The sequence below is a fragment of the Panthera leo genome, chromosome C2, assembly GCF_018350215.1.
Source record: "Panthera leo isolate Ple1 chromosome C2, P.leo_Ple1_pat1.1, whole genome shotgun sequence".
Lineage (NCBI taxonomy): Eukaryota > Metazoa > Chordata > Mammalia > Carnivora > Felidae > Panthera > Panthera leo.
Genome location: NC_056687.1, coordinates 133980243 through 133996066, shown reverse-complemented (window position 1 = coordinate 133996066; position 15824 = coordinate 133980243). Strand labels below are relative to the sequence as shown.

General features: G+C 36.4%; 1 protein-coding gene across 14 annotated transcripts in view; it reads left to right on the top strand.

Annotated features, from left to right (window-relative positions):
• Positions 1-15824, top strand: part of TBC1D5 (TBC1 domain family member 5) — a 537979-nt gene that overhangs the window by 446382 nt on the left and 75773 nt on the right. For all 14 annotated transcript variants that reach the window (XM_042955445.1, XM_042955444.1, XM_042955443.1 and 11 more), the window contains one exon: positions 1181-1266. In XM_042955445.1, coding sequence (XP_042811379.1) covers positions 1181-1266 — 86 coding nt within the window. The remainder of the gene's footprint in view (positions 1-1180; positions 1267-15824) is intronic.

Here is a 15824-nt window from a genome sequence, read left to right as displayed (position 1 = left end):
CGAAGTGTATTGGTAATTTTCTATTAAGATGAAATGAAGCCTTTCTATGTCTAGATAGAGCTCTCAGAGGACAAGGCATGCTCTAGTTCAAAGTCCTACTCATTAACCTGAATTATAAGTTCAGGTAAACCCTGGAACACACTTATTTATAAGTTTTGTCAAACTTTTTAATGAAAAATATATGTAATTTAACATTTTAGAGATGGTATTCGTTTTAATTATGATATTAACATAGTAACCGTTTTGTAAACTAGAATTTATTTAATTTTTATTTGCCTGTGAGGGACTTGATACATTTAAATAATGGACACATTAAACGATGGTAACATATTTAAATTGACAAACCTGACCTAATGATTTCAGGACATTTTTGCAATGTTTATGGATAATATCAAATGCCAGAAAGGCCAGTGTATCGCTGTTGGTATGAAAGTGTGCATTGGTCAGTTTGATTTTCTATTTTGATGGTACTCTGCTAATATTTCCACTACTTTGGTACTTGTTAAACTCGTAAATAAGAACAGATGACATAGAAATTTCTAACTTGAAAAGAATTACTGAATTCTAAAATAACACATTGGTTTTTGGAGAAGAAAGACTCGGTGCGCCATCTAGTGGGCATGTTTAGCATTCTGGTTATCAAAAACTAACGGCGATTTTTTTACTCTTCCTCCAAAAGGCAGCTTTCTTAACACTTTGTATCTCTCAGGCATTAGGCCTAAATTGTTCTTGAGTTACATCTCATATAATTTTTCAGTTTTGTCATAATTTTATCTAGTTGTATTTTGGAAAGTCATAGTCAAAGTGATCAGAATCATCAGAAATAAATCTACTTATCTTGAGTACTGAGAAATGTATAGAATTGTTGAATCATTGTGTTGTCCATCTGAAACTAATATAACACAGTACATTAAGTATGCTTACAAAAATCTAATGACAGAAATAAATCTTTGTGAACTTTGAGACAGGTGGAAATAAAATCTATAAGATAATTTCAGTGTTTAATCACGACTAAGATCAGTTAAGGTAAACTTCAACAATGAAAGCAAAACCCAAGCATGCTAACTATTGAACTTTGTTATCATATGTATTCTTTCTACAAAAACAGTTGTCTTTGTTCTTTTATGTCTTAATGTGTAATTTAAATAGCTTTATACATTTAAATTTCTTTTTTCTGTAGAGAAATCCAAGACCAGTGACTTACCAATTTCATCCAAATTTAGATTATTACAAAGCACGGGGAGCAGACCTCATGAATAAAAGCCGGTAAGTGCCCTTTCTCTGATGAAAGTTACAAGCCACAAAGATATTCTCTGAGATTTTCAGGAATTTTTACACATTTTCTGACAATGAATTTAGAGATTTTAGTATATCAGTGGGCAATGACATCTTTATTAAATAAATCATCTGAGTTTTTTTTTAAGGCATGAGAAAATGTATACATTGATGTCAGTGGTAAGAAGAAAAATAGAAGAGTATTTGTTATAATTTGAAGTTAGGCAACTTCATTTTTCTAACACTAATAAACCTGAATAAATTGCGTCTTTATCTCTTTCCAGATCCTTGCTGTTGATTGAAAAGAGGCAGTTCTATAATATATTTTTAAATTATTTCAGTAACAAAATTAAAATCGGGTTTCCCAACTGTCTTTAGAACTACACAATATGCTTATAAATGCATCTTGTGTGTGCATTTGTGATTACATACATAGAAATTTTAAGGGTCACTGTAGGAATAAAAAAACATTAAAATTCTACTTTTAAAAGAAATTAACATTGGCATAAAGGGTTGATGAACAGTTTTGTTCTTTCATAATACTGTACTCAGATGTCTCAAGAGTTAACTTGTCAAACCAGAACCATCTCAAATTAGAATGTAATTTCAAAGTTTACTCTGGAAGACTAAAATGTTAGTAATGATAAATGCTGCCAAGTTGTCCGAATTTTTTTCTGTAAGCATTTTGCCTATGTGCTAGCTTTTCTTCAGTAGGATTCCAGCAACCTAAATATACATCTATGGAGTAAACACACATAATGTGTTCTGCTCTTACTTGGAGAGTTAAAAAGAAGACATAATTCCTGCCACATAGAAACTCATAGTCTAAGGGGTGAGAAGAAGTTTATGGGAGAGCAGCTAAATTGAAACTTGTGTTCTGACCCCTGTTTTAGTGTTATGTTATTTTTAAATTACCCATCCTTGATTGAAATCTGTGACATACTTTGATGTACCGTATAACTGTGACCCTGGCTCTATAGCCCATGAGGCTCTTCTCTGAAGCTCTTTTTTGTTCGTTTCATCTGATTCTTGTTTCACTAATAGAAAGCTATTCTCCTTAGTCATTTGTTCATTTAATTTAACAATTTTTATTGCGCGCCAGACTTTCGTTATTCTAGGTGTTAGAGATACTCAGGGAACAAACCAGGTAAAACCCCTGCCCTCAGGAATCTTAATAGTCTAGTCACTTGTATTTTTCTCTGTCATGTCAAGTATTTAGTTTTGGTATGTTTAAAAGAACAAGGTATTTTAGGTACTTTCTTTATATAAGATTTTTCTAGCTAGAATCCCTTCTTCTCTCCCCTATCCTCCCCTACCCCAGCACCGCCAGATTAGTTTCCACACAACAGCCAAAGAACTCTCAATTTACAGAAGATTATATTACACCCCAACGTAAACCCCTCCAAAGGCTACCTCTTACTATTGATAATCCAGTCTTTTTCCTGGGCCCGTTTTCTATTTCTGTAACCTTCTCTCCTTTCACTCTCCCCTTGTCTTAACTCCCGTGCTTGCACTTGCTCTGCACCTTTCCTTCCCTCCTGTTTTCTTGCTTCTGCATGATTTGGGGCTCAGCCCAAAGGTCATCTCAGAGAGGCCTCTCGGACCTGACTATTTTCTTTTTGTCTCCTTCTCAGTAACCCTCTACCCCATTGCCCAGTGTCATTTTCATAGCGTTCATAACTCACTGAAGCTGTAGACTTCATTTATATGTGTCACCTGACTCCCCAACTTCCACACCAAAATCTAAGCCTCCTGAAGGCAGGCATGTTGTCTTACCGCTTGAGAGCACTGAGGAGAATGTCTGGCATAAGGAAGTTACTCAACAAATATTTGTTGTGTGTGTGTATACATGCATTATCTTTTTACGTTTTTTGATGTCTACCTTTTGTTCCAGAAAAAGAAATGGACTATATACCTTTCCTCCCCGCCCCCCCCCCCCGCACTTCATGTTTTATCTTTCTTCTGTTTAGCCTTCTGTCCTTGCATTTTTCCTCCCAAAAGATCAGTTCTGTTTTAGCATTTTCTTGTGAGCACATTGAGATTCTTGTACAAAGTATCATTGTGATGACTGGAAGGAAGGCTTTTCACCAGCTCTGTTTTAATTTCAAAGCTTAAAACTGAAATGCAACCAAATGCAAGGTGGTATGTGAAGAGCACATCACAGATCAGTGGGAAGAATTAATAAATGGTGTTGGGAAACTTGATGAATCTTTTGAAGAGGTATCAACCCATAACCTTATCATACACCAAACAAATTCCACCAACAAATTCCAGCTAAATCAAAGCATACTCAGGCAAACATCAAGTGTCTATCTCACCTCTAGTTACTAGAAGACTTTTTAATCTTAAACGTAATGGAGGAAAATCACAGTGGGAATGACTGGTGCATTTTACTATGCCACTATTTGTAAGTAGATATGTCAAAAATAAAATAAACTGAATCAAAAGGTAGATGGAAAATGGGAAAATATTTGTAGTGTAAGTAACTGAAAAACCAGTAACATTAACTTATACAGAATCTATGCAGTTCATAAGAAACTTAAGATCCCATCTCAGTGGCCATTCTATCTCATGCCATGTTCTGTTGGACCCTCCTTTTCTGTTAATAAATTTTGGAACACCCTCCAGACTTCTGTTCTTCACTGTACTCATTCCCTAGAGGATCACAGCCCAGGTTCATGGCTTTACATACCATTTATGATGGAAGGGTCCTGAATTTATATCTTAGGATGACCTCTTCCTTTGAACTCCAGATTCATATGCCACTTACTAAGTATTTCCTCTGGGATGTCCCATATGTATCTCAAATTTAATACTTGCCAAACTAAACCCTTGATTCTACCTCCGCAAGTCTATCACTCCTCTGTTTCTCCAGCACAGTAAATGGTCAACCCAGTTGATCAAGCCTTAGAATCACCTTTGACCTGTTTCTCTTACATCACACATCAAGTCCATCAGCAAATCCTCTTCTAAATACATCCTGAAAGAAATCACCTTTCTCTCTGTACTGCTAATACCAAGTCACCACCACTAGTTTCTTAACTAGTCTTTTTACTTTCTCCCTTGCTTATAGACCCTTTCTACATAGCAGCCAGATTAATGTAAGTCAGTTCCTATCACTCTGCTACTCAGAGCCATGCAGTTACTTCCCAAAATATATAGGATAAAATGCAATGCCTTTTCGATGGCCTACAAGGTAAGCCCTGCTTGATCTGGCCTCCTGTCTCTCCAACCCCATTTGCTACACCACCATACTTTCTGTTGCCTGTTGTACTCCAGCCACACTGACCTGATTGCTATTCCTCAAGCAAACAAACATGTTCCCACTTCAGTAGCTCTGAGCTTGCTTTTCTCTATGTCTGGATTCTTATCTAAGAATCCCCATGGCACACTGCTATTCACTCTGTTCCAGTATCTTCTCTTCAGAAAACTTCTCTTTGACTCCCCTATCTCAAATAAGGGACCCCTTTACTCTGGTTTCTACTTACTGTTTTTGTTTTTGTGTTTTATAGCATTCTTACTACCTGAAATGGGAAAGACATTATTGGCTTGTTTTTTGTTTTTATTGTTTGTTTCTTGCACTGAAATGTAAACTCCACATTTTGTCTCGTTAACGTTATATCACCAGCACCTAAAATAGTGTCTAGAATATGGTAGGCACTCAATGAAAAAATTTCAAAGAGCAAACAAACATTCGAAAGGCTATCCAAACTCCTAATTAGTCAAAGAAATGCAAATTAAAACAACAATACAGTATCATTTTCACCTTTCAAATTAGAAAATTGAAAAAATAGGGGCACCTGGGTGGATCAGTGAGTTGAGCATCCCACTCAGCTCTTGATTTTGGCGCAGGTCATGGTCTCATGGTTCCTTCATTCGAGCCCTACTTGGGCTCTGTGCTGACAGTGGGGAGCCTGCTTCATATTCTTTCCCTCTTCCTGTCTCTCTGCTCCTCCCCCTTTGCATGCGTGTATGCACTCTCCCTCAAAAAAAAAAAAAAAAAAAAAACTTTAAAAATATATATAAATAAAAAATAAATGAGCCAGAGATGACTAAGTCCCAGAGATCTACTGTATAGTATAGTGCCCATAGGTTATTATAATAATATATTAATTAATATATATTAAAAGTTTGCTAAGAGGGTTGATCTTATTCTAAGCATTTTTATCACAAAAAAAAATAAAACAAAGAGGGAGAGAGAAAACTTTTGGAAGTGATGGATATGTTTATGGCATAGATTGTGGTGATGGTTTTATAGATGTTTACTTATCCCCAAACTCATCAAGTTGTACACATTAAATATGCACAGTTGTTTGTATGTCAGTTATACCTCAATAAAGTGACTTAAAATAAAGGAATGAATGGGCAAGCTAGTACTGGTAAAGGTGCATGGATACCCTTAATTCTTGATAATCTTGCCAAAGAATTCTTCCAGTTCTGTATGTAACCCTTATAACCACCACGTTATGGCCTGGAGGTTTGTTTACCATGTCAGTATCACCACTTTATCCATCATCAAAAGCCCCTGTAGCTGTGATACCATTGGTAAAGTCCATTTCACTCTTTAAGGCCAAAGATGCTCTTACCTGGCTGGGCCCTTCAGCCATAATTAGCCTTGCAACTACTTTCTTAGCTGTTTAGAAGCTATTAAAGAGTTAATGCATTGGAGCTGTCACTGAGTAGCAAGACAGAGATGGGAAGGATCCAGAGGAGTATATATACTCATGGGGGAACCCCCAGCAGTGATCAATGAATAGAAAATAGACAGGAGACAGGCAGACACCTGAAAAGCAGGGACGTAATACCTGCTATATCTATGGTAATGGACTTCTATTTGTGTTGCTTATCCAAATAAGGGATAAGGATGCAAAGATGACATGTGATTTCATGGATAAGAATATCTCTAGAAATCAAGAAGCCTGATTTCTCGTCTCTGCTTTACCATGGATTGCTATAATTAAGTCTTTAAAAGCAAGTGCCTAGGTATTTTAGTGGTAGATTTTCCATTACGTGTGTGCATAATATTCACTGTGCTCTGATTTTACTTACTTGCAAATTTCTTTTTAAAAATGGGAATTGACATTTTCTTATTCATTCAACTTTTAAGCTCGGAACGACAATTTAACACTCAAAGCTCGTTCCAATTTTGTCCTTAAATAACCAGAAATTGCTGCTATAAAAAAAAATAAGTACATCTAATTTGTGACCAGTCTTCAGTGGAACCTATCAATCTATTTAGGAATCTGTAACTCCTAAAATGCCCAATTGAGTAGTCGTGGAACAGAATTTCATAGTTTTTAAATACTGCAGTTGCTTCTATTAAGAGTAGAATCACATACCTTCTTTATTCCAGAATGGTCATGGATTTTCTGTTTGAAAAGGACATAACACAATTTCTCAAAATGTGCAGTTCTTTCTGCTCCACAGAGGTGATGCGATAACGGCACGTGAGTGGTCAGTAGTGCCTCCAGAGCACATGACACTTTATCTAGTGGTGACTGTTTACACATTCCACAACTGTAGGTCTTTTTACTTAAGCAGTTTCATATCACCAAAATTTTAGAGATAGAAAATACCAAGCTTAGTTCATGATCTCTCCACGCATCAGCTCAGCAATAACATTCTGTGTGCTAACTATGCCAGCTTTCCTCTGCACCCCCATCAGAGCTTAAACAACTTAACTCATATCAATGATGAAAGAATCCAGAATTATAATTCTGGTAGATGGGCCTTCTGCAGAAGGCCTCTTGCCAGAAACCCTACATGAGATCCTAGAGGAAGCGAGGCTCCAGGGAAAGAAGATTCTAATAAAGAGAGTACCCTGAGCTCTTAAGATGCATCCCACATTCCTTAGCTGGGCTCCACGTGACTAAAGCGTGATGGCATCCAATCCATTCTTACCCTAGGAATGCCTGGTGACTAATAATTCTGCATCTCTCCTTGGGATTAGGATCTGCCTCAGCTTAGAAGGGCTCCTTCCTCTCCAGGTCTGGCCTCACTAGAATGTCCTGAGAAAGTGCAGGGTTCCAGGAAGCACAAGGATCCTTCCAACAATCTTACGTTAGAATATGACGAACGTCGTGAGAGCAGTGACCACATCTGTCTCGTTCATTGGTGTTGCTTCAATACCTGCCACAAAGAACAAATTTAAGTATTAGTGAAATGAGTGAGTGCTTTTTAGCTTCAGTTGTAGAATAACTCATATTGATGTCACGAGCCACATCTTAGAATCCTCATATTCCTAGCACTGTACTCGGTACTATTTATAATGGTTAGTAAATATTTTAGTTTAATGATTAGGTAAATAAATACAGTTTTGAATACCTAAAAGACATGATAAAATTCTCCTCAACAATTTCCATTTTACATGGTCAACAAAATTTTTTAAATTAGGCTTTATTATATTTACTTACATAATGACTACAATTGTTCAGAATTATTTTATTGCTAAAATATGGTAAAGAAATAATTGCTAATAATATTCCCCAAGCTATAAAGCCAAGAAGTCCATGGTTATCAGTATTAGTAGTTAATTGGCTAATTAGAATGTCAGAGAACCCTGATTTCTATATAAACGTAACTTTGTGATACTTTTGTGCTCAAATAACTAAAAGTTTGTGCTTATAAGCACATCTATGTCTGAAGTGCTCTTTCTGTCATATCAAAGAGTTGTTACTACCCAACCAATTTAGATAAATTGCTAACACTGTCTCCTATCTAATCCAGAGTAAATAGATTTTTCTCCTTTTTTAAAAAATTTATGCATAATTTGTACCAGTACACAGATCCGTAGTATTCTATCTGATGAGTTTTGACAGTTGTGTATACCCATGTAACCTCCATCCAAAACAATATATCTGGCATGAACATTTCTTTCACCTGAGAGTTCCCTCGTATCCCTTTACAGTCATTTGCAACCACTCATCCCGAGACAACCACTGTCTGATTTCTGTTACAGTATATGTTGGTTTCGCCTTTTCATGAACTTCATATAAATACAACCAGGCAGTGTGCACTCTTTTGTATCTAGCTTTTATTTTCGTTCAGCATGATGTCTTTGCAGTTCGCCCATATTCCATGTATCCGTTCCTTCCTTTGGATTGTTGAGTCGTATTCTATCATATGAACATACAGCAAGTTGTTTATTCTCTCGTTGACTGAGTTATTTCAAGATTTGGAGTATTATGAATAAGGCTGCTATGAACATTTCTCTACAAGTGTTTTGATGCTGTTGTTTGTTGTTAGTGTTGTTTATAGATGTATGGTTTTCTTTCTCTTAGGTAAACACAAATTGCTCTATACGATAGATGAATGTTTAACTTCATAAGAAACTACCTGTTTCAAAACAACCTGTTTTGAAAGTAACTGTATCTTTTTCTACTCCCATTAGGAATATATGGGGTTTCCAATTGCTTGCATTCTTGTACATCATTGTATAACATTAGTAATTGTGCATCCTTGCCAACATTTGCTATTGTCAGTCTTTTTTATTTTGTTTACTCCAGTTGATATGAAAATGGTATCTCTTATGGCTTGCGTTTTTCTGCTGATTAATGATGTTGAGCATCTTTCATAACATATCACTGATATATAGGTCTTCTTTTATAAAGTGTTATTTCAAGTTTTTTTTTTACCTGTTTTCAATGGGTTATTTGGGTTTTTTTTAATTCTAGGAATTCCTTATATATTCTGGATAGGATTCTTTGTCAGATATGTGTACTAGAAATATTACTCCCTAGTGTATGGCTTGTCTATTCATTTTCTTAATGATGTCTTTAGATGATCAGGAAAATTTTATTTCAGTGAAGTTTCTTCTTTCAGTTTCTTCTTTTATGGCTAGTGCATTTTGTTTCCTACCTGAGAAATCTTTGCCTCCCTTTAGTCTCCATTTTTGATGGTCCCCAGACCCTCCTCAGCTTAGTGACTCACTAGGACTCACAGCACTCTGCACAGCTGTTCCACTCATGGGTACTGTGTGTTATGACAAAAGGATACAGACTGAAATCAGGAAAGGAAAAAGTTTGTAGTCTAGTAGGAGAAACTAGGTACAGGTTTCCAACTGTCCAGTCCCAGTGGAGTGCTTAAGTCTCCCAGTAGCAATATATGACAACATGTGATAAGTGCTGCCGCTAGGGAAGCTCACCCAGGCTTGCTATCCCTCAAGGTGTTTTGGGGTTTTTTTGTTTTGTTTTTTTTTAATTAGAGCTCTGTCATGTAAGCATGAAGCAACAGTGTGACTAACGGTATGATATAGAAACCTCAATTTTTATTTCTATAGGTAAGTCTTAGAGAGTTTATCTAATGATTGTATACACAGCAATCAATACATATTTATTATTCTTATGTTAGTTTGACAAATGTTATGAACGGTGTTCAGACCTAATTAGGTAAGCCCCCTATAGGCTAGCTTATATCCAACCATGCATTAGGCCAGCCTTTTTATCCCTAAAAGCACTACTCCTTTTGCTTCATGACACAGTAACAAAAATGTATCTTCCACGTGCAAAATAATCATAGCCTTATAGATGAAAGGAGTACATTTCACTCAAAAGTCAGACTCCTAAGGAATAAGTAATAGCAAACTAACTTTTATCATCTTGTTTTAATAAAGACCTATCAAATCTAGAGTTCTTTGAGATGTGGAGATAGTTTGTTTTCTAAGACAATAGAAACCTCACAATATGGCAAACAAATTTAGAATTACATATAGATGTCTTTCATTGAAGCAAATTTGCTACTCTCAACTTTAAAGATAAAGAATTAAGAAAGGTAGAAACCAATTCATTTTATAGAATTTGAAGTCTTCAACTCACAGAATTTGTAAACAAAAGTACACCATAAATTAGCTCAGGTGTTAGAATCATCTTGAAAAGTACTATGTTGCAACCCTGACAGCTGTTTTGAATTTCCAAATAAAATATTTATGTCTATAAGCATGAAAGAAATAAATATGAACCGTAATCCATTGAGGGTAGGTCACTAATGTAGATTTCTAGAAAGATAGCACAGATGGAAAGAGAATATTGTTTCTATCTAAAAACCAAAGTCACATATTCATATTTACTTTTTCCAACTACGCTTTGCACTTAAGAAAATAATTTTAAAATAAGTTCTATGTTTTTTATGGTGGAAAAAAAGGTACAGTGAGGTGAGAAAATGATAGAAAAGGAGACTATGAAACAAATGAAAGAGCAGGGGGAAGAATAGCATCTTGAACGGACAGTGAACGTGGAGGAAGAAGGAGGGGCAAAAAGAACAGAATAGAAACAGAAGGTAGAGATAAGGAGGCAGGGCAAACAGGCCCCTAAGCTTGGAGATGGGGTTTGGTCAACATTCCTCAAGGGCCTAGACTAGTGTACAGGCCTCTCATTTGGTCCTGTCCTTTCAACAATGTAATGAATGAATATAGTGGTGGGAGCCATTTGACACTGCAGATTATAAATCCCTAGAGCTGGAAAGGGCCTTTCATTTAAGCCTATGTCTCACCCAGGCCAAGACTAGGAAGCCACAGTGTCTGAAGGTGATTTTCCAATCTCTTACACAGTTCCAGAATTGGAACACTTATTATTTTAAATAGAGCCTGTTAAAACATTAGAAAGGATTTCCTGTGTTATAGCTTTTGAACTGTTTTCTGTAACTTTCGTAACACATTTCGTTTTCTAAAGCCATGCCAAAAGGACTCCTTTCCCCCATGACAGCTCCCATGATATTATAAGACTCGCCCCCCAGCTTTTTAAGCCATTCCTCTCGCAGCATAATTTTCATACCTCCCCACTGTTCTACTCCATTTTATAAAGACACAACTCAGTTCTGCCAGACATTAATGCCTCAGCGAAAGCTGTCTGCCATAGTTGTGCAGTTAGCTTCTGCCATGTAGGCACTCACCTAGTATTTTTAGTCACATATTTATATTACTATTAAAGATAATATATATTTACTACATAGAGATACCATATTTACTTTTGAAGGATAATTTCACAGGGAACAGAATTCTAGGTTGGCGGGGCTTTTTCTCTCAGTATTTTAAATATTCACTCCATTCTCTTCTTGCATGCATGGTTTCCAACAAGTTGGTTATCTTTGCTCTTGCATAGGTAAAGTGTTTTGTTCTTCTGGTTTCTTTCAGGATTTATCTATCTGTGATTTTATATAGTTTAAAAATTACATGCCTAGGTGTAGTTCTTTTGGCATTCATCCTCCCAGGTGTTCTTGAAGCTTCCTTCAAGAACTGTGGTTTGGTGTCTGACGTGAATTTGGGGAAATTCTCAGTTGCTATTGTTTCAGATATTGCTTCTGTTCCTTTCTTTCTCTCTTCTCCTCTGGTATTCTCATTATGCATATGTTATACCTTTTATAGTTATCCCACAGTTGGATATTCTCTTCTGTGATTTTCTTTATGTCATTTTTGTGTTTGCTTTTCAGTTTGGGGAATTTCCTTTAAAACCTCCTCAACCTCAAGAGTGTGTATAGTCTCTTTCCTTGCCTGTGTGTAGTCTACTAATAAGCCTATGAAAGACACTGTTCATTTGTTATAGGTTTTTTTTTTTTATCTTCATTCTTTTTTTCTTTCTTTCTTAGAATTTTCTTTTCTCTGCTGACATTTCCCACCTGTTCTTGCATGCTGTCCACCTTATCCATTAGAGCCCTTAGCATTTTAATCATAGTTCTTTTAAATTCCCAGTCTGGTAATTCCAACAGATAGAGCTGGCTATATCTGAATCTGATTCTGATGCTTGCTCTGTCTTTTCAAACTGTGTCTTTCTACTTTTTTTCAGTAAGTCTTATATAAATTTTTTGTGATAGTTGGATATATGTAGTGGGTAAAAGGAACTGCTGTAAATGGACTTATAGTAATGTGGTGATAAGGTGTGGGAGGAGAAGAACCATTCTATAGTCCTGTGATTAGGGGTCAGTCTTTTTGTGAGCCTGTGCCTTCAGACTGTGAACACACATGCCTCTCATCCGCCTCCCCAACGTGGGTGGGACAGGGTGACTAGAGGGGTGTGGGGTTGGGTATTTCCCTTCCTCCAGGTCAGTTAAGCTCTGATAAAACCTCAGCAGGTTAGACTTGGGTTGAATGATTTCTCCTGAGGGCAGACTTTGTTGAGAAAAACAGAATGTTCAGATGTATTTCAAAATGGTTCCCTTCCATTCCACCTGTTGGATGCACAATTTTTCTCCCATCGGTAGAACTCCAGTAGATAAAACTCAGGAGTGTGGGCTACCCCCTCAAGACTGGGTCCCCCTCGGAGTTTTTATCTGTCAGATTGGTCCCCATTGAGCCCCTAGTAAGATTTGTCAATTGTACTTCATATCTCCCTACTCCAGCGCTGCTTCCTATGGGTCTCTGCTCCAGGAAGTTGTGATTCTCTGTAGTCACCTGTCAGTCTGTCTGATTTGGGGACAGCAGTTTACGCTATGGATCTAAGAAAAATTTGTGGATTTTTTTTTTTTTTCAATTTATTCAACTCTTTCTGGTTGTTAGGACAAAATGGAAACTTCCAAGCTTCTTACATGCCAGACTGGAAACCAAAAGTTCACTCATTTAGTATTAACACAGGCTAAGAATCTTACTTTTCTTCAGCAGTGTCCCTGTGGGCTCAGATTAGCCTAGCAGACCAAACTAAAACACTAATGTTTGGGTGTTGTTGTTGTTGTTGTTGTTGTTGTTGTTGTTGTTGTTTTAATGTGAACTCATGTTAACCCATGCCTCTCTATTCTGTGTGTAATGTGCAGTTATAAAAAGGTTTAACCTAAGTGCTTAAGATTCTATTTATCTTTGTTAAATTTTATCTGTTTAATTCATTTCTCATGCTAGCCTGTTGAGAGTATTTTATATTTTGATTCCTTTGTCTAATAGATTAGGTGTCTCTGCAGGCCTTTAGTCTCAAATTCAGTAAGCACTTGTTCTCTTTCCAGTCACAAAATTATAGAATTTTCTATCTAAAAGGAACCCAAAATATCAATAATCCAGCCCCCTTGTCTTAAAGATAAGGAAACTTCAGTGCAGAGAGCAGGCTACATAACTCTCCCCAGTTATGCAGCTCATTGATGGAAGGAAGATTATGAGCTTATAAAAAGGACTGGTGAGCAGGTCTGTGAACCAAGTCTGAGACACATGTCATCACCAGAAGTCTTTGGTGGGTGCTAGAACATTCAACAATAAACTTGAGGTACAGTTCTCCAACTATAACTGAGGATGCATGATCTTTCATTCTATCCACGGCACTGACATACCTTGGTAAATCTTACAGACTTTAACACCTCAGATAAGAAATAAAGTTGCCTTAGAATGACTTGTTTTTAGTGACCCATACTGGCTACTTGTGAGAGACTACAACCATTTTCAAGTAATTAGGAAAAAAAATTTTAATAAGCCAGTCCATTTTCTGGTTCGTGGTCTCTACAATCCTTCTGAAAAATTAGAACAGTTTCCCCACTTTCAGTCTTCTGATAGTTCTATTTCTATTCAGTACAACAAATTGGGTATTATATTTAAACACAAACAAACCCAGCCATCTGAAACTTTAAAATGTACCTAAATAACAATTGAGCCAATGGACTATTTAGAAAACGTGTGGGAAAAACTGTGATGCTGTTGCTATAATCAGATGCAAATGTATATCTTTAAATGCTTTTATTGGGAAAGAGAGGGAACTGAACGAGTGAATGAATGGATGAATGGATGAACGAACCAAGCATTCAACCTTTGGGAACACAGAAAGGAAATAATAAGAAAAATATAAACTAGCATATTGAGAAAAATAATTACAAATAAATGGAAAACTCTTCCTTTGACAAAAATATAAACAAGCATGTAACAAACTTTTATTGAGAAAGGAGTTAAGTAAATATTAGATACTTAATATCAGACCTGAAAAACAAATCCATAGGTAGAAAGGAAGAAAGCCTGAGGTGGTGTCAAAGCTTGCATAACAGGAGAGGAAAATCTCCGTGGCTGTGGAGAGTTTTTACAAACGTGATCATGTGATAATGTTCTGGGTTTTTGGTTTGTTTGGTTGGTTGGTTTTTTTAAGCTTTAGAAAAGTTTTAGAAGTTGAATGAAAACAGCTCATGCCTCTGGCAGTTAAGAAGACATTGGAAACACTAGAAGCTCTTTCAGGAGAGTGTGGGTTAGAAAGTCAGGCGGTAAGAGATCAGGTGGGTGGCAAGAGGCAGCAAGAGTCACCCAGTTTTAGAAAGTGAACCAAAGGGGCCCAACAGTGAAGCCAGGTTGGGTTCTGATGCAGTTGTTTTGATGACTCTTGAATCTTCAGGTAAGTGTCCCATCGCTACTGATTTAACCTGCTAAATGAGGCTGTGCAGAAAGTACGGTCTTGGCAACAATTTGAAGACAATCCCTCCTATATGGTACTATTTTTATTACTTAATAAGAGTATGTAGTAAATAGTAATAATGAAAGACTTTGATTACACAAAATTAGTTACTCATTAGACTTATATAATGCCTTGTTAACTCCAGAGTCCTCTTACTATTTATTTCAACAGTGTTTACACGTTACACTCCATTGTTAATCCAACCCAGTACTCAATGTCCATCAGATCTCTGACAAACGCAGTAATTTTCATTGACTCAGCACACATGACTTAATAACGTACATCACAGCCAGTAAAGAATGCTGCTACAGATATTTAAGATCTGTGTTTAGCTACCTTTGGCCAAAAAATTATCATCCTGAAAAACAAACACACTATGGACAGCATGTTTGTCCTAGAAGTACATGTTTTACAGTTGTTTATATCTGTAATAATTGAAGAGTCACCTTCAATAGTTGTTTTGAGAAGAAAATATTCTTCTGGAAGCAGTGGGTAGTGAATGAGGGGGGAAGTTGGTTAAAAACAAAAAATACTCAAAAAAGGAAAACAGCGTTCATCCCCTTTTAAGAGGTATTCAGATGAAAAATTGCTCGGCATGAGCTTGATCTATGTTTTTTGTGCTTATTAGTACTAATGAAGATGCATTAACCATATTCTCTTGATAATGCTCTAGCAGTTTCTTAGTACTTTTATCAACATATAAATTTTACAGCTGGCAGTATGGGAATTTGACTAGTACATTTTTGTTCATAAAAAAGGGTAACAACATTTTAACTTCTTCATATCTGTGAATTATGAATCTTGCCTTCAAACAAGCAAAACTAAAATGCAACAAGACATGGGATTGCATGCAGGCTGCTGAGTGAAATACAGTGCCAGAGGTGAATGCCTTCCTAATCCACAACTTACGAGTTCTTTTCATTTCCTTCATTTATTTTTCAATAAACATGTATTGAGTGCCTTCTCTGTTGCTAAGCTGTAGTGTCTGTAAATTGAGAATGCCGTACTTCATTAGGAAGCAGCGGGAAACTGGAAGTAAGTGGTGTATAATCACGATATATCCTTATCTCCATTAGGAAACGTTGTTTTCAACAATTTTTGGAAGGGCATGAAATAGCTCAGTTCTTAAAGATAAAACTTGATACAAAAAGAATCATTTGAAAATTTTTTTCACATTTCGTTGAGTTGTAAATGAGCAACTCTTTCTCTGAT